Raw genomic sequence first — 24,757 nt, 5'->3', positions numbered from 1 at the left:
GGCAGAAGGCCAGAGCTAAGCTGAGAAATACAGACCCATACTGGTCCCCAGGGGTATTTAGCTGACTGCAGGAAGATTTGTTTTGCCTCTTCCCATAACTAAGCTCTCCCAAGGCCCCGGATGCTGCTCTAGGGGCAGGTGAGAGGGCACAGAGTGGGCATCACTGTCTGTGCATCTCCCTCACCCCGCACTGCCTGGCACAGGCCAGCTCTGGGAGCCTGGGGAAAGGCACTTGGGGACAACTTCCATCCACAGCTGCAGGGTACCAGCACAGACAGAGTTACCCCTGAGCTCCTTAATCACCCTGGCAGCCAAATAACCTGTCTGTGCTGCCATCCCCCATCAGATGTCCCCACTGAACTCTGATGGTCCCAGCTGCACCTGCAGGAAGCAATCCCACCTGGTCCTGCAGAAACCCTGCAGAAACCCTGCCTGCCAGACAGGCCAAGGGCTACCACCTCAGTCTTCCACACAGCAACAAGTGGCTGCTTGATGAGGAGCTGAGGTTCCTCCAGGGGAGGTGCTTTCCCAACAGCCCAGCTCCATCCCACTCCATCTTTATGAGCTTTTCATGCCACCCAAGAAGAGCAAAGACAGACGCTCCAGCAATGCTGGATTTAACCTTCTTCTCCATCCCTGCCACTCGTGGTGATTTTCCAAGCACTAAGGCACTGTTCCAGCACCTCTCCAAACAAACCCACCCAGGTACTCAAGTTCTCCCTCCCAGGTTCCACTGGTCCCACAGTGCTTGGCTTGCAGAGAGCAGAGCAGGAGGCCAGCAGGCAGAGCCCAGCACAGCCCTGTACTCCACACTAATCCACAGCCAATCTCCCAAATGCCGTGCTTTACGTCTGCTATTTCCAAACCATTTGTTGCCAGGTTCCAGGCATAAGCAAAGCCATTCAGCAAACATTACATTTAGGGTAACAGGTATCATAAAACTCACAGAATGTCAAACAGTAGCAGTGAAGTCAACTTGAATTCCCTGTGGAGGGACAGCAAGCACCAGGCAGAGCCATCGCTCTGCACAAGGACATGGCCAGAGGCTGTTAATGTTTTTTATTTTAAAGTTACTGTCTTCCATTCACAATTGCTTGTGACTCTTCCAGGCAAGAAGGGGATTGGAATAATTGTGCTACTCAGCAGTCCCTGATTTATTTTGTTGATGGAACAAGAACCACGATGATTTGGTTTAAATTAATCGTATTTCAGTACAAGCAGTGGCTGATGACAGGAGCTTGTTATCCCTCCCTCCCCCAAATACCATCCCTGCTGCACAGCCTCGGTTTGTACAGATCCTACACTGCTTACAGGTGCTTCAACATCTCCAGGCACAACCTCAGAGGTCTTTGGGTCTTTTAGAAACAGAATTTATTGTACTGCTCTTGTGGTCCTCATCCCATCCAAAGATCTTCTCCATCCTCGCTGATCTCCAGGCAGCTTCCCCTGCTCCCACCCTCATGTCAGTGAAATGGAAACCCAGCAGCACAAGTTCAGCTTTTGAGTCATTCTCCTGGAACAGGCTGAATTAATGCTCCCAGTTAGTCTCTCTGCATTAGATCAGTGTTTAAATGCACACAAGTAAAAATTACTCGATGAAGGGTGAAATGGGTGAGTGTTCAGTCTCCAGCTGAAGTGTTCCTCTGCACTGAGCTCCCGTTCCCTATCAGATGGAAACAAAATGAATGCTGCTCCATCGCTGCTTGGCTTTGTTTGCTTCTCCCCCAAGCAGAAATGATCCGATTTTTCAGTGATCAGCCACATGCAAATCTGAGCATCTGAGCTTCTGTCCCATTACCCCCTTACAAGATAGGGGCCTGTTGCTACCTTGTAAAATCAGAAACATCCCGTGGCTTTAAACTAGAAATCTGCACTACACACTTATTTTTAATGTGTCTAAGATAATTTCTGTACTACTTTAATGGAAATAAAGTTGATTTAATTTTGTGATCTGTGTAGCTATCAAAATCCATCTGTTCAGACCTATGAAACTTACCCAGGAGCTGAATTTCATCTTTCTTATGAAGTTTTCCATAAAAATTAAACAAGTTCAGAGGGGGATACAGTATTTCTCCTCCCCCCCCAAAGAGGAACAAGCAAGGAAACAACAGAAACCAAAGGCAGCAGCTCCTCCCTCCCCACACCTTCCTCCACTGCAAATGTCCCAGATGCTAAAATTGGTGCTGGGCTTTGCTTTTTAAGGCACCACGTTAGCAGGATGCTTAGAGATAATTTCAGAATCAGCTGGAAATTCAGCATTTCACATCTTGTGTAAAAATTTTCTGAGAGGCATCTAGGGAAAGGTATCAGAAGCTTTGGAGGGTATACTCAGGCCTCATATGGGGTGCAACACTGTTGTATGCCACTGTGTAAGCATCAAGAAGCTACACCTGCCATCTCCCAACCACTCCTTTGTAAAAAGCCAAACAAAACCCAGCCCCTTTTCCTTTTTGCTAATGAAAACACTAGTAAGTGAACTATTCTACCAGCTTAGCAACCCAAGATTACAGAGAGTCCTAGATGTATTGTGTTTAAATGATGTTTCAAGAGCCAACTTCTGGTGGGAGGGGGTGTGAGTAATGGAGTAAAACAAGTGCAGTGTACAGAAGCATTTTGTTATTAAAATTGTGTATACTGTAAAACTGAATTTGCCTCTTTCTTCCTCCCTTTTCAAGCAGAGATGTCAAAAGCTCACTCTTTCACAGTATGTTAAAAGCAGTCTGCAGCCACTGTCCCAAGCAGGAGAGTCAGGTTTGGGCCATTTGCCAGAGTCACAGCAAATTCCAGCCCCTTCTGCTGTACCACAGTGAGCAAAGCACAACCTCCTGTTGGACTGTGCAAAGCACAACCTCCTGTTGGACTGTGCAAAGCACAACCTCCTGTTGGGTTGTGTAAAGCACAACCTCCTGTTGGACTGTGCAAAGCACAACCTCCTGTTGGGTTGTGTAAAGCACAACCTTCTGCTGCACCACAGTGAGCAGAGCTGCATGGTCTCTTCCCTCACCAGGTGTCTCCTGACCACCCAGAACTGACTGAGCAGGATGGGAGTGAACACCAAACCAAAGCCAAACCCTTGAGCAGCTGGATCAGGATCAGCACAGGCCTTGCCCTGCCCCTGGCTGTTCCCTGGTTCCAGGTACCCCCCATGGCCACCCGTGTGTCCCTGTGCCAGCCAGGAGTTGACATTCCCAACAGGAACGCGCTGACAACAGCGAGGCAAGGTTCAGAGGTGCCACACAGTGAGAAATCCCACCAGCTCTGAGTCACAGCCCTCCAGGAAGGGTCCCAAAAACATTCCTGGCACAAGAAGAGCTCTTTACATGAGCTACACCAGCCAAGACAGCCCTCAGAGCCACTGTGCCTCAGTATCATGGGAAGCATTTCTGGGTGTGAGAAGTGACAAGTTCACAGACACAGCCCAAAAGCAGTGATAGAGAACTGAACAAAAGAAGAAGTTTCAGGATGTTCCAAGACGATTACATGCACTGAACTGCCAGCTAAAATCATTTTAGTAACTAAGCCGTAGCTGCATTTACTTTTTTATCAAAAGGTTTGGCTGGAACAAGTTCTCAAGGGTTTTAAATGTCAGTTGGCAAACTGCCTCTCAAATCCTTCTAATACTTCAAAGCAGCACATGATATATCTATTTCCTTAAACTCTCAGAGACTAATTTTACAAGCAAAAGCATTTCTCAACTACAAACACAGGCAAAGGTAACACACCTGAGAGAAAAACCAGTATTCTAAATACATTATGCAAAACTTTTAAATCCAATTAAGAACAAGGAAATGTCAACATCACTAGCAACTTACTTTTAAATGTAGGCTCTGTTAAGACAACTGCAAAAAAATTGAGATTCAAGAATTTGACTGGAGAGGATTGCACAAATGAACTGAAAACTGCAGCACTGGGAAACCCTGGCTCCCTCCTCCAGTGAATGTTCAGGCTAAGGGACAGGATTCAGTGAGTGCTCACCCCCCACAAAACCCTGATGCCAGTATTTTCTGTAATCTGTTCTTAAGGAAAAGCTTTACAAAATCATTGTTACCTAATCAACAATTTCATTACCATGAAGATTTTAGGAAATTTTATTACAATGAGTTAAAGCTCTATTTGCTGTATTTGACATAAGACCCAGAGCATGTGAATCCTATTTTAGAAGAAATGTTTTTGCAGTGAGGGTGGTGAAGCCTTGTGACAGGTTACCCAGAGAGGTGGTGGATGCCCCTTCCCTGGAAGCACTCCAGGCCAAGTTGGACAGGGCTTTGGGTGACTTGAAGCTGTTCCTCCTCACTGCAGGGGGCTGGACTGGGGTGGCTTTTCAAGCTCCCTTCCCACCCAAACCATTCTGTGAGTCTGTGAAACAAAAAGTCTCGTTTGTCTTGTTAGGAAATTCTGTGTTTGTTTCTGGGATGCACAGCTCCAGAGGTTTGGCTGCCAAACTGAGCAAACCCTTCTGGGCTGACAGGTAACCAAACCCTGATTTCAGCTCTTCAGCTGGTTTAAATCCACAAAGTCTATAATTTGACATTTTCTTCTAAGTTTTCTAAAAGGACAAGAGTTAAACACACACAAAAATCATTTGAGCATAAAAACCAGGAGCAAGAAGATGAACCAGGATCAGAAAGGAACATTTCTCGAGTTAAACACAATTTCTTCTCCCCAGTATGTAACACAAACACTTCCAGTATGCACACTCAAGCAAAATGAAAGGGTATTCTCTGCTACCTGCATGTTTAATTAAGTAATCGATCTTTCTTTTATAAAACCAAAGTATTTCTTTTAAATGTCACAGAAGTAACTTCCCTGTTATCCCCAGCAGACTCTGCTCCTTGTGCACTGAATACTCAAAGTGGAGACAGAGGAGGTGCTGCTTTTCCCTTCCACCCCTCCCTACCCCACAGGCTGGGCAGTGCCAGTGACCCCACAGGCCACTGTTTGACAGAGGTGCATCATGCTTTGTATCAGTTAAAAAAAACAGCCATATTTCATGAGAAGTCTTGGACTAAGTGGAAAAGGTTCATCCATCAAGAAGGTTCTTAAATAATGAATGAGTCATAATTCTTTACAGTCAAAAGCAATTAATTTTCTGTACTGTAATCAGGAGAATAAATCTGAAAAATCTATTCTAATGGCTCTGAATCTGAAGGTAGTGTTGCAGCTGAATTTTTAATCCTGAAATACAGGAGTAGTGAAGACTTCTGCTGTTTAAACATACAATCTTCTACCAAACAGAACAGCTTTACTGCATATTTAATAGGTAGAACGGGTTTTGTGAGACCCCATGAGATTAAAGACAGCATTCGATACAGGGAATGCATTTCAAGCAGAAAGGTCCTTCCTCTTAACTGTATAGCCACTAAAATACTTGAAATATCCTTTATCAAGTGTACAAAATATTCAGAAAATTTTACTGTGAGAAGTAGTTTTACTTATATGTTTGCAAACAGCTAAAAATATCGAGAAGCGTGTTAATGTGGAATCCAGCTCAACCCTACAGCAACTGTTCCTATTAGGAAGCATTTGCTCTCTTTCCCACTAACTCCTAAATTATCCATCACATACCCAGAACCTCTGCCTCAAAAGCCATGTGTTTCTAGCTGGGACTATCAATTTCTGCCCTCAAATGGATTACTTCAACCCTAACGCCACTTTAACTTTGAATTGTTTTTGAGAAAAAAACCTGTAAAATTAATAGAGCTCTTAGTAAGCTAATAATGACACAGTCTGCTAAGGAGGAGAACAGGGGAAAGGGACAGGGACACAACACTGCAAGGGAATTTCCACCCCTGAAGGCACCACACAGCACTTAACTGGGGGAAAACTTATTCCCCTGCACTGCAGCCACTCTCAGCAGCTTTGCTAACAACCTCTGCTTTGAGCTTGGCCCATTTGAGGTGCCCAAGCAGCCCAGAGGGGGGTCAGGCACTGAACATCCTCAGCACACCCCTATCACAGGATGGGAGCCAGGAACAAACCCCCAGGCTGGGGAAAGCACACAGCAGGGCCATGCTGCAAGCGCCCAGGTCTAAGCACACACCTCTGACTGAAGAGCAGAGATCCTACAGCACATTTCTGCTGTCCTCAGGAGAAGACAACATGATCCAGTAAAGACCTGGAACTGCTTACTGATCCTGGCCAGCCCTGGAGCACATCCCCACACAAACAGCAACAGCTGCTTGGAATTATGGCTGAATAATTTAAAGGTTAAAGAACTCCTCAAGCTTTCCAGATAGTCCTGAAGATGGAAATTGCTGGAATTGCTTCCAGGTAGGAGAAACACCGAGCTCAGCACCCAGGGGAGCAGCAGCCCACTGCAAGGCTGAGCAGAGCACAGGCAGCCGAGCTGGGAACTCCTGACGACAGCTGGAAGTTCTCTGGGTATCAAGTGTGTATCTGCAGGGTCCAGACCTTCAAGAATTCCACAGCCACAGGGCAGGCAGGCAGACAAAACCATCTCTAGTTTGCATTCTTGTCTGTGCATGACCAGCTTAGCTCTGGGATGTCCATCAGCACACGGCAGCTGTGGAGCTTGGAAGTGAGGGAGCTGTGAATACATGACAGAGGTCTTCTGCCTGCAGCTAGCAGCCAGAATCTTTCAAAAAGGCTAAGGTTAGACATCTGATTGGGATGGACCAGAAAAAAACCCCAAACCCAACCAAACAAAAACAAAACCAAAACAAACCAACCAACCCAGAGAGCTTTGGCAGATATTGCATCTTTAACATGACACTACAGTCCTGAACAGAACAAAAACGAGATACTTCTGACAAGTTCCCAGAGTCTCTGGTGACAAGGAACTTCTAGAAATTGTCTGCTCATCCTTGTCCAGGGTTTGCCCAACCAGGACAGCCCTTCACTGAAACTACAAAGCAGCAGCCTCAATGTCTGAGTGCAGTGAGCTCTTGCCAGGTATTCCTCCCTGCCAGAGAGTGCAGAGCGAGTCTCTAGGCCAGCTAAAACACCACCCATGGTTAAACTCAGCAAACACCCACAGAGCTCACTTCGTAACAACACAGTGGCATCAGGATTAAGGAATTTCAGCTATTTACAGACCACTCAAAATACCCTCAGTGCTGGGAACTGCTGAACAAACTGCAGTGCCTCTTCCACGCCAAGTCTGGGATTTGTCAGTAGTGTAAATATTTGTTGACAAATTTGAAGCTTGAGTAAAACCACAGCTTTGTTGCACACCCAAGAGGTGTTTCTGGAATGAATTCCAAGCTCTTGCCCCCTGCTGCAGGGCTGTCCCTTCCCAGCAGTGCCCAGGCCAGCAGCAGGAGGTTCCAGAGCAAACAACACTGGCACAGCAATGGGATCGCTGCTGGAGCCAGAGCCGGGGGATGAGGGGAGCCACCCTAAAGCACAGGGACAAATGGAAATGTGGACTGAGAGGAGGCAGACTCCAGTGCACCCAGCAGATAAATCCCAGGATATTGTTCCTTCATACCTACAGCTGTCTAGGGACAACAATTAACTTGACAAAGGGTGCCAGGAGAGTGTCCAGAGACACATGAAAAAGGTTTATGCCACACTGCAATGAGCTGATGCCACCCCGCTGCAGACTGCTTCTTCCTTCTTAGTGGGCACTCCATCATTTGAATATGCCCCAATAAAGCTGCATCATCAAGAGGAACTTTCTGACACTTACTTTTACTATCCATTTATTCAAAACCAGTAGTCTTCATCAGGCAAATTAATAAGTGATCATCAGCTTTAGAAAGCAATTTCAATTGTTCATGCAAACACAGCTCCACTGTAGCAAACAGCTCACTGCCACTGCCTCAGCCTGTGCTGGCACACTCAACTACAAAATCCTTTCCACCCTGCCTGGCCACCAGGCACCCATGGGAAGTGGGAAAATACCAGGAAACCACTCCAAAAATATGAGTTTATGCAAATAACAAAACAACCCAACCACCCAATCCCTCTAAAGCATTCATTATGCACACATGTGCAGTTAATTAAATATATATATATATATATATATATATATATATATAAAATAGAGACATTTCAGGTGGATTTCCTATGCCACATTATGAAATACATGCAATCAGTGATTCTGGGGAACTAACAGAAATCAATCAAAAAATATTTAAAAATCAAAACTAAATTTCAAACCCACTAATGTTCTCCCACAGAAGGAGTTATAAAAGGTTTTTTTATAATTACTCCATCCTGTTTGCTACATTTGCTTATGCAAGAGAAGTGTTTTTAACTACTAGCAGGACTAGGATTAAATGACAAGTCCACATACTTGATCCAGATTGTTCACAGGCACAAGGTGAAAAAAATGATAAAGAACATGAACAGGTTTTAGTGAGCTGAGCCAGGAGAAAAAAAAATATCAAGCTCACATCCCTTCTGAGCAGAAAATAGAACATTTTTGTGATTATTAAAACAATTTGTATCAAGGCAAGTACACAGGCTGATTTCTACTCTGACAAGTGGTTTGGTCACCTCTTTTTGTGCAATGCAGTTATAATCAAGAGAAGCCTGTTTTACCTCTGTTATCAAAACCATCCCACTGTCTTCAAACATTTCAAGTTAGTAACATACTTCCAGTTGCTTCACTAATATAAAAAAAACTCCAAGAATCTTATTTTTCTCACAGGAGAACTGTAATTTGCAACTTCAGTCTTGCAGTCTGTTCCCTAATGAAAAAGAAAAATCAGCAGAGCACAAAAGTCTTCTTCCACATTTCACAGCATCTTTTAACTTTAATGGCAACTGACCAAAAGCTGCTCCAGGCTAACAATTCCTAATCCCTGTAACTCAGCCTGGAATTCCCACTCAAGGGCAAAACTGGGAGCAGCTAAAAACACTGGGACTGATTTGTAAGAACTCACATCTTAAGAACAAGCAAAAGCAGGTGCCCCAGCCCTACGAGTGTCCAAGGCCAGCTGGAAATAAGGCAAGAAAGGAAGGTGTGTGCCCAGTGAAAGCAGGGACAGGTGACACAGGAAGAACACAGAGATGCTGCTCCCCTCTGTGGCAGAAAATCTGTGTGGACAAAGCTCAGCTGAGTTGGAGCTGCCAGAACTGGGGGGGATAATTACAATTTTCAAACATATTAATGGCAAAAAGCAGCATAGAAATGACTTCAGTGTGCTCCAGGGTGAGGATGAACACCTCACAGACAGGGACAGGCAGAGGTGCTGAATGCATTCTTTGCCTGTCTTCAACACGGATCAGGGCCCAAGGGGGTCCCAGTGCCCTGAGCTGGAGAACCATGGCTGTGACAAGGAGCAGCTCCCAGCTGACCCTGAAAATCCTGCAGGATCTGCTGCTCCAGCTGGATCCCTACAAACCTATGGGGGCCTGATGGGATTCATCCAAGAATCCTCAAAGAGCTGCTGATATCATCACAAAGCCTCTCTTGATGATTTTGGAGTGGTGTTGGGAATCTGGAGAGGTCCCAGCTGACTGGAAGCTGGGGAACAGTGTCCTGATTTTCAAGAAGGGCAAGGAGGAGGACCCCAGAAACCACAGGCCTGTCAGTCTCACTTCAGTGCTGGGTAAAGTTATGAGAGGTGCTGAAAAACACCTGGAGGACAACACAGGTATCAGTCACAACCAGCATGGCTACAGGAAGGGAAAGTCCTGCTTGGCAAACCTGATTTCCTTCTACAACAGGCTATCCCACCTGGATGGTAGAGGAAAGCCAGTCCATGTGATCTTTTTGGACTTCAGGCTGGATTTCAGCAGGGAAAGGTTCTTCCCCCAGAGGCTCCCAGGGAATGGGCACGGCCCCGAGGCTGCCGGAGCTCCAGGAGTGTTTGGACAGCGCTGCCAGGGATGCCCTGTGGGATTGCTGGGAGGTCTGGGCAGGGCACTGGAATCCTTCTGGCTTCTTCCAAGTCAGGATATTCTACAATTTTGTAAGTCCTCTTTTAAGTGATGGTAAAACCAACCTTTTAAAATTACTGTCTAGTGCTATCAATGTATTATTTCTTGAGGGGAAAAAAGCATTATTGCAACAGCAAAAAGTAATTTAATTTTTTTTACTATTATTTGCACCTGTGGTGTGGAGGAGGAAGGGAAGGGATGAAGAGAGGTGTTTGTCAGGTCTGAAAAACAACAGATTCTCAAACATTTTGTACTACTTTTATACCACTTCCAGGTAACAGATCTATCTACCCGTGCTCTCTTAAGGCTTATTCTTATACCTAAAAGGTTAATAGCATATGTTTTATGATATATAGCCCGAAGGTTCTATACCTCTGAAGCACATTTCTACCACTGAAGCAAAAATACCTATTTATACAGATCAGTAATGGTAGGAAAGTGCCAGGGTGCCAAGAAAGTCATCCTGTAACAACATACATCTTCTCCCTAAAAGCGCAAAAGAAAACCCAAATTGGCAATAACACATCACATGCTAAACCTGACTTTTCACGGAGCTGAGTTTCCCCAGTTTCCATTACATCATGATGCTGGGGCTCTACAAGCCAGACCAAGCAAATGTACCTGAAGCCTTTTGCAGAATGGCACAGGTTTCAATTTCTTGTTCCCCTGAAATGTTTCCTAGCTGAGCTCAGAGGCAGCTGCAGGGCTCTGACTGCCCTGGCTCCGTGTGCTGGGCCCCCCTCCCTGCAGCACGCTCAGATCTCAGAATATTCCGAGCTGGAAGGGGCCCCCGAGGATCAGACTCCAACTCTCAGGTGAGTGGCTCACACAGGGATGGAGCCCCAAGCCCTGGGGTTTGTAACACCCTGCTCTGAGCCCCGGGCCCGTGTCAGGGTCACCCCTCCGTGCCATGGCAGCCCCTCCACACACAGACAGAGGAGTGCTGTGGCTCTATCTCACCCAGCCCCAGATGGAAAGGGGTTATTCTGCAGTGGCTTTGGCATCCAGATCCTACAGTCTGCAAATCCTGTGCTCCTACCCCTCCCTGGTGTGAGGTGCCAGGCTGCTCCTCCTGCACCACAGCCCCCTGCTGCCCCCAGCCTAGACAGGAGCACAAAACCTGGGCTGGAAAAGCAGCAGGACAGCCCCACGTCACAACAGGCCCTGGAATGGATCACAACTGTGGACAAAAGCTGTTTTAGACCTGGAGTGTCCTCATGCAGTGCCCAGATCAAAACTGGGACTGCTGGACCCCCAGGCAAGCGCAGCCAGGTGAGGTGACCAGGCTGCTGGGAGTGACAGCCAGGAGCTCAACAGGGGCTGCCCAGGATTTTGTCAACACCTCCAGCTGTTTCCTCCCAAGGGATTTTGCTGAGTGATGACTGGTTAAGCTTGGCTACAGGTCAATTCACCTCACTTCCAGCATGCCTGGTTAGATGGGAGAAGCAGGATGGATGGGGGAATGTCTCAGAATACCAAATCAGGGGGACAAACCACTTCTGCAGGAGCCACCAGAGACCTGCTGGGGCTGGTGAGTAATCTACCACTGGAGCTGCTTTTTTACAGGCCTGGTTTTTCTTTTTTATGTTAATTAGCAACTTTATCTAAGGAATATCTCAAGTTTTTCCTTCACAGATTACATGAATTAATAGATATATCCAGAAGCACAAAAAGCAGGCTAAAGTTTACACCTGCAGTAATTGTAAAAGCCTTGAGATACTGTAGTTTTTATCAAATTTTACATGTGTGCAAAAGGCTTTAGAAATAGAACTAAAATTGGAACAACACAGACCCCTGCAAAACTCAAATTAAAAGGAGTGAGCCAAGGCAGCATATGCCCTTTCCAAGAGGAAGAGAATGCATTATAAATCTGGGAATAAAGCCACCTAACTCCTGGCAAGACAGCTTGGAGAAACAGATAATAAAGCAATCCTACCAATATGGTCACAAGACATTCAAAGTTAGAATTAATGTATCCTTTATTCATTATTAGAAATATAAATAGGTTTAATTTGCAACAGATTTTAAAGTGTTTCCTGGGGGGGTGGGGGGGTGGATTCAGCAGTGTTAACCTGCAATACAGCAACAGGAAAAAGCAGGTATGAAGTTGCCTTTGACTAGAAGCAATAGGCATTCAAAACCAGGAACAGCAGGAAAAGCTGACTAATTCTTAAGAACCTCAAGCCTCAGAAGCAGCAAAAGCAGCAGAATCTTCTCTCCATCACAGAATCCCAGAATGGTTTGGGTGGGAAGGGAATTCAAAGCTCATCCCATCCCACCCCTGCCATGGCAGGGACACCTCCCACCATCCCAGGCTGCTCCAAGCCCTGTCCAGCCTGGCCTTGGGCACTGCCAGGGATCCAGGGGCAGCCCCAGCTGCTCTGGGCACCCTGTGCCAGGGCCTGCCCACCCTGCCAGGGAACAATTCCTGCCCAAGATCCCATCCAACTCTGCCATTCCCTGTGTCCTGTCCCTCCAGCCCTTGGCAATTGTCTCTCTCCATGTTTCCTGCAGCTCCTGCAGGCCCTGCAAGGCCACACTGAGCTCAGCCCAAAGCTTCTCCTCTGCAGGTGAACATTGCCAGCTGTGCCAGCCTTTCCTCCCAGCAGAGCTGCTCCATCCCTCTGCTCATCCTGGAGCCTCCTCTGGCCTGGCTCCAGCAGCTCCAGCTCCTCCCTGTGCTGGGCCAGCTCTGCAGGTTCAGCATCTGTGGGGTCTCTGGGAAGCCAGAGGGGCTCAGAAGCAGCTCTGGGTGCCCAGGAGGGGGATCCCACTGAGGGCCCTCAGACCAAGCCAACCTCATCCTCACCACCTCTATTCACCCAGAGCCAGTGACTCACTGGGGCACTGTGGGGGATGAAGAAGCCCAGAAACGTGGTGTGCATACCTTCATTTCTCACAGAGGCACCACCCAGCCATTATTTACTAAGCTAATTATCCAGCCACCCTTGCAGATAATAAGAATGCATTAAAGCATTTAAGATTCCTGTACAAGCCTGACACATACGAAGTGGCTGCCCTTCCTCAAAAGAAAATGAACGTTACAGGAAATAATCCATTGAGGAACGCTCAGCACATCTGAGGTGCAGGGCAAAGGTGGCATCACCTCAGCATCCAGGAAAAGAAAGGGAAACAAAGCTATGGGATGCCAAGGCATTTCGCATTTTTATTGTATCAGCTTCTACTTCTAAAGAGATCATTAGATAAACAATTTGAATTAGCATTAGGTAGATGATAAAGGAACAGCTATTCAAAATGAACAGAATTAATACACAGAACTGCAAAATCTGGCACAGAAAAAGCGGGAGATTGAAGGTACTTAAGCTGACAGTAATCTGAAAAACCCAGCTGGTAAATTCAGTTTTACACCAAGAAATAAGTTGTAACTGAATCTACACTTCACTGCAGTCTAGCACTGAAAGCACCCTTCCCTCCACACAGGCACTGCTCCAGGAGTGGGTAATCGAATCAAAGTCATAGAGGAAGTTTACAAAACACATAAAATAATCTGCTGGAAATAACACCAGGAATAACTCCCAGGGGATACAAGTGTCCTGTGTATTTGATGTAGTCCTGCTGTTTCAAAAAGAGTTCCTCGAGTCCAGCTGAGGATACCCATAACTTGGGAGCATGGAGGAAATAGGTTTCCATAGCACTACAAAACTGACCAGGAAGAATAATTTAGAGTAAGTTTGGAGAATGCAGCATCTGCCACCAAAAAGGCAGTTTTACATTCTCTGTGAAAAAGCCTTCACGAGAGCATATGGGGGGGTACAGGTCAGGAAGATTTGCATAATTACCACCTTTTTCTCTCCACACACATTCCTGCCAGGCTCTCCTCACTCCCACAGCAGGTCCCTGAGCCCCTGGGGATGAGCAAAGCTGGCAGTGACAGCAGTGGGGAGGAGCAGGAGCCCACCCAGGAGAGCCTGGGCAGCAACTTCACCTGTGGCTACCAGAGAGCCACATCTGCAAACCCACCCTCCCAAGAACATCAGCTTCTCCATGGGCTGCTGAAGACCCTGCCTGGCTCAATGCAGGCCCTGCAGGAAGGAACACTCCCATCTTGCAGTCCATCAGCTCCAAAGGGCTCAGCTGCCCAGACACAAGGCAGAAGGGCTCACAACTGCTTTCTCCTCAGTTATTTCTTCATTAACTTCTCGTTTTCTTGGCTTTTTTCAGTCCAGTGACCTCTAGAATTTGGATTCTTTGACTCCTGGAGAGATGCCCAAAGAACTCATTCTGCCTCTAAGGAAATTCACAATTTGGCATTTAAGGGGAACAGTATCAAGTGATATGGCTGCAGTCTTATTTTATACTTGACATCAGAGCCCTCCAGTCACCTTCTTCCCCCAAAATGACTCGATAAAGAGTCCTCAAAGGAGAGTTTCAAAGGCACAGTAGGGAAGAGGAAGCCAGCCCCACATCCCGCATTCCTCCCTACACAATCCAGGAGGCTGAGTGAGCAGGGATCCGCACACAAACCCTTTGAAAAGAGGGAAATGAGCCACAGATGCAGAAGCCACCTGGGCAGTATCACACAGCCAGTTGCTCACCCTCTACACAAGCAGAATTAATTGCATTAATTCTGGGGTTTAGTCAAGAGGATTTGAGTAAAAATAATGCATACTTAAAAGCAATGCACAGTATTGGGTTAAAAACCATGGGGACAGAATGTAAATGGAGGGAGATCTGACTTGGGCACCACTGACATTCACAGCTGCAATTCATCTGCTGGGAAGCCTGAAAGGAAAAACATCCATCAACTTCCAACACCAGACACAGGACAAAATGTGTGTGCTACAAACAAGTCCCAGGGTTATCTTCCTACTCAGCAAACAGGGGCTTTTTAAAGCATCATATACCAATGTTGCAGGTAATATCAGAAAAGAAAATAAACTCAAAAAAACAGCTAAAGTCTCAAGCACATAATGAGATTGGTGTCTCAAAGAAGTTGCTGAAGTATCTCCAGCATTCCTTACCTTAAGATCTCTGTATGTATTTTAATTTGGGGAGGAATTATGCAACTACAGTCATATATCAAGGCAATGTGAAAAGAAATTTAATAGTATCAGAATTATTTGAAGTTTTGAGTAGTTCAGGATAGTCAATGTTCCAACTCCCCCAAACTGCCCCTGTGTGCAGCCTCATGGCCAAATCTTCATCTATCATCATATCAAAAAAGCTGCCTGCCACACTTGCAGGTGGGAACCTTACTCCAAAATTCAATCAATCAAAGGCAACAAAAAGTGCTTTATGTTTTTTTGGTTTTTTAAGGAATCCATCCTTTAAATACAAGGTCAAAATAAACTCCCTCAACCCCAGCAGATGAAAGGCAAGCTAGAAGGATGCTCTGGAGCAGTCATGGCAGCCAGGACTGACCCACCTGCATCCCCACGATGCTCCTCATCTCTGTCCAGTCACTCCCATGTCACCCACACTTCCTGTGCCTCACAGACTTCACTCTCAAGCTACCACACCTACAGAGCTGAACTGATCCTAAAGCAAGAACCTTCTGTTTTCAGAGCCTTTTCCCCCCCAGAGAAGCAGCAGGCTTCATTTCCCCGGATCAGTCCGCAGGTTTCAGAAAGTAACTGATAACGTCAATTCACGTTATCATATTCAGCAAACCACAGCTGACAGCACCTCAGGCATATCAAAGAGATTCTGAGCTGAGAAGCAATTTTTTTCTTCTGGCCACATATGGCAGCAGTGGAGCACCCAATGAATGGCAAAAGCCTTGTTTCCTGAAAGGCAGAGGTTACCAGGAACGCAGTGGAGTCGATACTCCATGAGTGGCTGCACATCCCACAATATTTGTGTTCACTCTGACACACACAATAAAGAAAAACACCCTCCATTTGTGGAAGGCACAGGTATTTGTGAAAGCCAGCACAGAACCATCTGGGTTTGTTTCTTCACTGCCTACTGCTAATTTTGCACATGCCCTGGTTTTCCCTTTGTGGCTCGATGCCAGTGCTTTTTTTAATTGGTGCTGAGAGAAATGCACCTTTTAGCCCACCTTTGCAAGGCAGCTCCTGGCCTGACAGCCTCTGGCTTTGCTGCTGTTATTGTAAGGAAACTACTCTTCTAGAACGCCTGTTCAGCAAAAATAATTTGTGAGGATCCAGTCTCCAAAGTCACAAAGTGTTTTCAGAAAGCCTGAGCAGGTTTTTCACCCTGCCATACACAAGCTGGCTCTGCTGCTTCCCCTCTAACTCCCGTCCCTCCTGCTAAAGAAATGTGTCCCTGTGTAGGCCAGGAGGAATCCAAAGTTCTCTCCTCTATTTCAACAGCTTTCCAAAATACAGCTTAAGCCTCATCCTTTTCTCAGACATGAGAAGGATTAAGTCACTCTTCTGCCTCTATTTAAATTCCAGAGGGCTGCCACTATTTGGATAAGCCACAAATGCTAATTATTCTGTATTGATTCTGTTGACTTTCTGGGACAAAGGAGGTCTGAAGCCCCAGGACACATTAAGAGTATTACAGAACATCAGCTTTCTTACACAGGATAAAACAGGTTAAGCAAGAGCAGAGTCTGGATAATAAACACCACATCCAGAAGAGAATATCCAGGCTTCCATCAGGACCTTTACAGCAGGAGCTGTAAAAAAGACAAAGAGGTATTGGAAAGGGAAAAAATGAAAGAGTACAACAGGTTTTGCATGTCATGGGAGCACTGGAGAGGAGACAAGTGGTACCACACAGCCACAGGGATATGTATATACATGGACAGTGACTGCTCCCCTTCTCTCCCTTCATCACCTCCTGAATCCCATCCTGCAGATGGAACTTCATCCAGAGTTTGTAGTAGATGAAGGCAAAAGAAAAAGATAAGAAGTCGAGGACATGTGATGCAAGTTTGTCATTGCAATACAAGAACTGTGGTATTCCAGCTCTGTAATAATTCCATCATCCCTTTCCTCCAACGAATTGAAAAGCCCAGTTGTGTGTGTAATACTTCTGCACACTGAGAGCATGATCCTGCTGGAGGCTAAAAGACTGTTTATCCACAGATCAGCAGACACTGTGCAAACTTACATGCTCCATTCCATCCATACTCATCGAATTTGACTTTGAGAGACTACTCAAGTATCACCAAATGGAGCTGCATTAGGGGTGACTACATATTTGATCTTATGTAGGCAGATAAAGTTCAAATATTTTTCCACAAAACAGTAGAATTCAAATGAATTAAGCCATGAACCACAATGTTAAAGCAGAATTCATGCACAGCATTAGAGTGTATTTATGTAAAACCACTTACAGCTCAACAGAAATAAAACACTGCAACATGCCAACCTCCATACCACAAACGAGGCTGTACACATTATTATTGCAGGTTTTCCCTGCACCAATCTTAAATGTTATTTGATCAATATGAGATTAAGAAAGGTTGAGATTTATAATGCATTATCAGAAAACCAGAATGTGTTAACATTGGAGACAGACACAAGCCTGACAAGAAAGGAAAACCCAGGTGTTTCACCAACAGAAAACCAAAGGGTGACAGGGAAAGGTGGGACCAGGTGGGATGAGAGCCTTCACTGGTACTCAGAGTATCCCCAGGACTCAATTCCTGTTCAGAGCCAGCACTGGAGCTCAGCTCTGCTGCACAGCTGGCTGCAGTGAGCACTGTAAGTGAGGGCAGCCACCTTCCCTCTTTTACATACATTAAGAGTCTGTAACAAAAATGCTGCAAAGCGTGGAAAGGCTGCAAGGGTGAGTTCTGCTGTACAAGGCAGTTCAGAACAAGTCCCAGCTGCTGTCAAATCTATTCAATTTAAGAGAGTTCTTCCTGGCAGCTCTGCACCAAACAAGCAGCAAAGGCTGAAGGCAGTGGATGGAGCTCAGCAGTGATTTAAGACTTCAAGAGACTTCTCGGCTCGTACTGGAACCAGACCTAAGGTGTGAGTGCTGGGCTTTGCTGGGATTCTCTCAGGAGGCACTCAGCCAGCCATAATGCTTCTTTAAGAGATGCATCTGCACAGCACAAAAACTGTCTTGGCTGTGGAAAAGCATCCAGGGCTTGCAAGTTGTGCCGCTGCCATCAATGGCTGCAGTGGTGTCCAAGGGCAAGTTGTTTGGGGTATCTAAACCAGCAATTCCACATCAACATTGGGACAAGCTCAGGGAAACCACTGGGAGTGACAGGGAAGACTCTGAAGAGCTTCAAAACCCAAAGATCACAAGATCTTTACAGAACCTCGCATGAGCTGGACTCTTAAGAACTGAAACTTCATTAAGTCCTTGTATTACTCCCTAAGAAAGAGAAGGTGCCAGAACATCTGAAAACCCCACACTAAGTCCCAAACCAGAATAGTGTTGGGTGAACACCTGGAAGCTAGATTCTGTAGCCCAAAAATGCCTGACTGACAGAGTGTGAAGTTCTCACCATCTTCATCTGGCTTCAGTCCAATGATGCTGAAATATTTACTCTATGGCAGCCTGTAAGCATTCAACTTAAAACTCTTATCACTTCAGAAATGTTCTGTTTTTAAAAGCAGCATCTTTGTCAAAGCAATAATGTCAATGGAAATCAGGGCCCAGCATAACAGCACAGCTCTCTACTGAGCAGCAAAGTCCATGACAGGAAAACCCATCCAGGCTTTCAAACCCCATCCATCACGTCAGCATTCAGGCATCTTAAACTGACAAACAATATTAAAAAAGAAAGCATAGATTATCTCAAGGCAGAATTTTTATCAGCATCTTTATCATCAACACAGATCAGTGTGCCATTTTAATTCACATCTATTCTCAGAGAAACAGATGCTTTCATTAAAAGGGCTATGCAAGAGCCCTTTCAGTATATAGATACTTGCTATAAATGAATTTTACAGTCATGTGAAAATTCACATGTTCCTTTCCAAGCTTGGATCCTTGATGGGAATACAAAACTGTGGATCAACATTATTAATAGGCAAATTCATCATGAAAACACATCTCCATTCTGTAAATTGCAAGTGTGTCAGGAGTAGAAATATCCTTTGCTGGTAGTTCTGAAGACAAATTATTTCTCCCAGCAGATATTGAATAGATAAGCCAGGCACTTTCCTGCCCAATCACCTCCAAGCATCAGAGATGCTCAGAGAAGCTTAGGAAAAAAAAGCAAAGTAGTGCAATTAAGGTTGAAGAAACAGCACTTTTGTGGAGTATTACATTCCCCCAACTGCACTGAACACAGACACAATGGTGCAAACCAAGCATTTAGCAAGTTATGGGTCCACCAGGTCCAAATCCAGCAGTGTTGGGACCTTCTCTGGAGACCCCAAGATCCAAACCACACTGGCCTGCAAGAGCTCCCCGAGGCAGAGCAGGGCCACAGCCTGGGCTCAACCACCTCCCTCACCTTCAAGCTGTGCCAAACCTGAACAGCTTAAAATCCAACACAAAAAGAAACACAACCCCCACCCCCAAACAGACCCTGCTGTGGTGCTCAAGCACTTGAGGCCAAAGAGAAGATGGAAACCAGGGAAAATAAAAAGCCATCCTGAAGTGATGTGTGCCTGGAACGCCTGCTCTGAACCAGCTCCCAATGGCTTTTCTCCATTTGCTGCCAAGCACCTCTAATGCAATCCAGACAGTCAAGGACACAGTCAGAATGTTAATATGAAAGCATTAAAATTCCCATTGAAATGGGACCTGTCAGGCTACTTTATGTAACATGATTTATCGTTTCCAAATGTAGTAACAAGGGATTTTATTGTACAAGAGCATGTGGTACACAATGGGGCTCCGGGTCCGCATTCCGCACTCGCCAAACTACAATTCCTGACAATGTTTCTGCTGGTACATGGCTGAGTTACTGGTGTGTGCATGAAAGGGGAGCTGAATGCATTAGAAATTGATGGGGTACAGAATAGACTGAAAATGAGAGCTCTCTGCACTTCCCTGTGCATACTAAACAGAGCCCGACACCTCCGACCGCGGCTGGCTCGTGGAAAGGAGCCCAACTGTGCCCAGCCCTCAGGGCTCCTGCACCAGGCAGTAAAAATTGACTGTCAAAAGCTTAAGGCAGCTTTTCTTACCAGTCTTACATGTCAGTCAGATAACTGATGTCTTCTGCAAGTTCAGGGCACGGGGAGAGCACACTGGAAACCGCTGGTTACATTTCCAGGGCACGGCCCCTGCTTTCTACCCTGCTAAACCCCAAACCCCTTCAAAGCCCGGCCCCAAAGGCACCTAATGCAGGGTTTGCCATGTGTAACCCAGAGCTGACAGCAAGGCAGGCTGCCCAAGTCCTGTGCTAATGACACCCAGAGGGTTACAGCACAGAGCACATACCTGTCACAACCAACTTTGTGGATTCTTGTGTCAGTGACACATTTTCTTACTTCTCAAACACAGGAATTTTTCAGCTGTCAGCCCACAGGGGGTTTTTTAATGCATTTCAGTAGTTTAGATATCCATGTATTTTCATTGGAGTTATGTTAACTTTGAGGCAAAGCTGAGCAGCACAGTACAGAAAAGCAGAGATGTTGGCTGTACCCCCAGTGGGAGAGGAATCTCACCAGCTGCCAGTGCAAAGGCAATGCCAGGATAAACTGGTAGCAGTGTCAAGAAATATACAGCTTCATCCTTTTTATTTGGAGCAAACTGCAACAGGTCAACACGTACCCACATGAGATCACAGAGTTAGACCCATTGTATTTTCTGATATTTCTTACTAGCTTCTTCATTGATTGCACTATTAATCTTGACATCATTCTGTTCGATGCTTTGCTCTGCCCTCTTGCCCTGCCTAAGTCTGCAATCAATGTTCAAATAACTCAAATATGCTTTGAAATTTCTTTGTTTAATTAATAAAATACACACCAAGAATGCCTGACCGCCACAGATCATACAAAAGATCTGGTCTTGCCATCTGTGAGTTATGTTACAAACTTAGCTGGGACTGATGTGGTCCATTTACTGCATTCCAGGCAGTTGATCCCAGACCCAAGACCTTGGACTACTCTGCTTTTACAAAGCTACTCAGAATCAATAATGGATTTTGGCCTTCCCCTTCCAGCTCTGCTGTTCATCACCAGCAGCAAGAATCAAGCTTGCTCCAAGTAAGAAAACCCAAATGCAAATAGGCTTCATGCTATTTCAATCCAGGAGGGATCTGCAATGCAAGTTTAAAAAGGAAAACTATTTTCAGTTGGAATTGTGAGAAGTGAGCAAAAGCCATAATGGAAAACAGCTCTCCCCAGGAGAAGGGGGAAAGGAGGGGAGAAAGCCAGAGGATCAGATGCTAGAATTAAGGGATGAACAGTTGGGATTTCAAAGAATGTAGCTTATAAACCAAGAGGCTGGGTCATGAAGTGGCTGACGAAGTTCAGTGGACACAAGCAATGAAAGCCCATCTCACTCAACAGCCACAGAAACACTCCTGCCACTAGTACAAATTCTCTTGCCATTTTCAAGAGCAGTCCAGCTTGGTCAGAAGTGCCTGAGCTGCAGACTGCCAGCACTGGGGGGACACTTGGGGCAAGGTAAATTAAACAGCTCCTTTGTTCCTGTCCTTCTGCTTGCAGGATCTACTACTGACCACTGTCTGACAGGATACTGGCCTTGACATAAAAGATTTAGTCTGACCAAGATGCTCTTGAAAACAGCAAGAAAAGTTGTGCTAGACAAAAAAGGAAATCATACACGCACCAATCTGAGAAAAAGGAGATTCAAACTTCTGTAACAAACTACAAGCAAATCTTGCCCTTCTTTTAAGGGCATAATCATAGGATTCATCACTGTGCCAGCAGATGCAGTGGGGGTCAAGACATCCTACAATTCAGTTTATTGCCAAAAACTGTTATTCAGCTAAAAACTTCTGCCACACTCCATAATACAGCCACCAATGCTTCCAGACTTACAGACCTTCAAGGACAGCAACAGAGAAATAGTTAAACTCTGGGTCCAAAACACTAAACTTTGAGTTATAAACTGTCTAGAAAACATTCTACTGCCAGAGAGCAGAAAGAAAGCTCAAAAGCTCAAAAGAAGTCACAGAAGAGGAGGCATTTAAAGTTAGAAAGGAAATCTGCCTCAAGACAGTCCTGTGCTTCAGCCTTTCCAGTGTATTCCTCATCCAATCTTCTCTGAATTTTTACACTTGGCCAATAAATACTGTAGCACTTGGATAGGATTTACGATGCACTGCAAGTGCTGTGCAATTAACAGATTTAATGCCCAATTCACTTCCTCCTTCAAAGGGAGACTGGAGGAAAGCATCCCAGGAGCTGTGGGTATATCATACATATACATGAAATGACATTTCCTCTGCCACTACTCTAAGTCAGCACATCCCTACTCTTCCTGCAGATGTATCAAACCATTTTCACTGTTTAGATTCCCAACTATTAGTCATTCTTCAGCTTAATCACAGAGGGGTTTACAGTATGGATTTTTACACACCATCCCACATTTTCACCATAATTTATCAATTGCTTTTTCCACTCCATTTCACTGAATTTCTAATCTAATTTCCCCAACTACACTGTCTACAATCATAACATAACAGTGACTTTAAAAAATGCAGTATGCTCCACTAATTTCACAATGTGTTAAAGGAGATAACAGAGGGAATACATTCTTTCCATCTCAGCCTGATTACTTTAACTTGCCTATCAGAGACAAAAGCACATGGCTGAGGAGGAGGACAGGCATTGCTGTGAGAGGAAGCCAAAGCTCTGCACTCTCACACGGCTATTGACCAACTTTCAATGACACAAATGCCACCAACTCCTCCATGCAAGACCGAGCATTTACCTCTTGCACACGTTAATTACCCTTTGGTGGCTGCTCCATTCGGAATCATGCTGACAGGGCTCCATCCAATCCAGCAGCACATTTGAAGGATTATTGCTGATGCTTCATAGACTCATAAAACACCCTTCTCAAAGGAGTTTTGAGTGGTACAACTCTGTGCTTTGCTCCCCAGCTGCAGTCTGAAGTTCTACAAAATGTCAATGCTGAGCACAAGCTACTTTCACAAGCAATTAAGACAGACTACATGAATACCTAGCTCAGCCCGCAGGCAACATCAGACTTGCCTTTCAGTTTTGTTCAATTACTTTGCCCTTCTCTTTGGTAAACAAAAATCCTTGTTTTCCTTTCTCTCTGCCACACACACTGCATCTGTTCTCCAAATTCCACCACCCCAACCCACACATGGCAGCCTCTGGGCCAGTTTTGCTCTATGTTGAAATTACTTGGGCCAAAAGATTTGAAGGTAAGGTTCCTGATGCAGCAAGGTTCCTAAATAAGTAGTACTGTCTAAAAAAGGTGTCTCTGAACTCAGTTGCAACTCAAACAAGTTCAAAATCGTAAATAAGACTTCACCTCCTCCCAATAAGATTTCTTCAGACTTGCCACAGTGCCACAAGCCACACAGTTTGCTTAAGTTGTTGCCATTTCTGCAACTTTATTTCTGAAATCAGCTTCGACAGCATTGAACTTTGACAATTATATGTAGTCTCATCTATAATCATACAATATCCTGATCTCACCTCTCAACACAGCAAGTTCTTCAGTTTAAAACCCACTGGAACAAGAGCAAAGGGGCAATGGAGGGGAAGGAAGTCCAATATTGCACCATGATGCCCTCAAATGCAGAAGCTCATCCACATGACATGACACTTACTCCAACCGTAGAAACACGCTCAGGCTTCAAACACTGTGTGCACATTCAGTGTCTCAACACTGGAAAAGAACTGCCCAGAGCCCAATATTTACACCAAACTGCTCTCAGATTTTTTTACTACATCTTCAACTTCATACATCACTTCTACTCTAACTGAGTAGCAACAATAATCAACTTGATTCTGACAACTCATGCTTTCAGCTACAAAGATGACACAGTTAAAGTTTCCAAGAGTCAACAGAAGTAGAACTTTTTGCATAAACCCAGTCACCTTATGTAAACCGAGGTTTGAATTTCTCTATAAAACAATGCCAACAGTCATAAAATAGAAACAGAAGCAGTGCCAAAGGGTTAACACTTTATGATGACAACACTTGGTTGGAAGACTGGAGATCAATTTTAAGTAGGTTTCATCCCACCCCATGACAAACCTTTCAGGACCACTTGTTCAAGTTCTGTTTGGGACAGAACAGACCAGCTTTGAGGGACACGGCTTCAATCCCGTATTTCAGCTGATGCCATGGAGCTGCAGCCCAAAGGGAGCCAGCAGAGGGGGGTACTCACGTTGCCCATGTACTCGGAGAGCAGGTCCTGCAGGGCCTGGCGCACGGCGTTGCACTCGGCCACGATGCGCTCGCGGCGATCGTCGCGCGTGCAGGACGAGTCGGCCATCAGGGCTGCCCCGCTGATGATGCTCTCCAGCCGCTCCTCCAGGGACGGCCGGAACCGCTCCTCGCTGAACGTCGAGGGGTCCACGATGATTTGTTTCTGGTAAGAGAAAAAGTGCTGCAAATCAGTCACTAGCCCAGGTGATGCCTTAGTATTTAGCTTTTATATTTTTCAAATCCTGTAGTGCATTAGTCTCTAAAACTACTTATGAAGTGTTAGCTACCGCCTTTATATTTTGGCCAACCAAAACAATTCCTCTCTGGGCCTGAAACTCAAGGACACCTCACTGTCTCAGGCCCTGAGAGATGTAAACAACAGTGAACTGGGCAGGGGGCAAACCTGGAGTAAACAACTTCATTACCTGAAACTGTAATTGGAGTATGAACCCCTGAGACTTACAATTGTTTGAAAAACTCCTGACCATCATCCACCTTGGGTGCAGCCCCTCTCGGAGACTTCTGACTGCCCAAGGTGTATCTATTGAAAGCCTTCAATAAATACCCACTTTTATTTTCTTAATCTCATCTGGCCTCTGCTCTAGGTAGCCACTCTAAGGCTCAAAGCAGTGCATTACTGTTAAATCATGCACACAATCAACACTTAGAG

At 45.4% G+C, this 24,757-nt stretch overlaps 1 protein-coding gene across 1 annotated transcript in view; it reads right to left on the bottom strand.

The window, feature by feature from the left end:
- Window positions 1-24,757, bottom strand: part of CTNNA1 (catenin alpha 1) — a 117,817-nt gene that overhangs the window by 61,519 nt on the left and 31,541 nt on the right. The window contains exon 7 of the mRNA XM_005533576.3: window positions 24,047-24,250. Within this exon, the coding sequence (XP_005533633.1) occupies window positions 24,047-24,250 (204 nt within the window). The remainder of the gene's footprint in view (window positions 1-24,046; window positions 24,251-24,757) is intronic.

This window comes from Pseudopodoces humilis, chromosome 17 (genome assembly GCF_049639895.1).
Source record: "Pseudopodoces humilis isolate 2021_Gansu_Grassland_sample_001 chromosome 17, ASM4963989v1, whole genome shotgun sequence".
In the NCBI taxonomy this organism is placed as follows: Eukaryota; Metazoa; Chordata; class Aves; order Passeriformes; family Paridae; genus Pseudopodoces; species Pseudopodoces humilis.
This window is presented reverse-complemented; position numbering and strand designations above follow the sequence as displayed.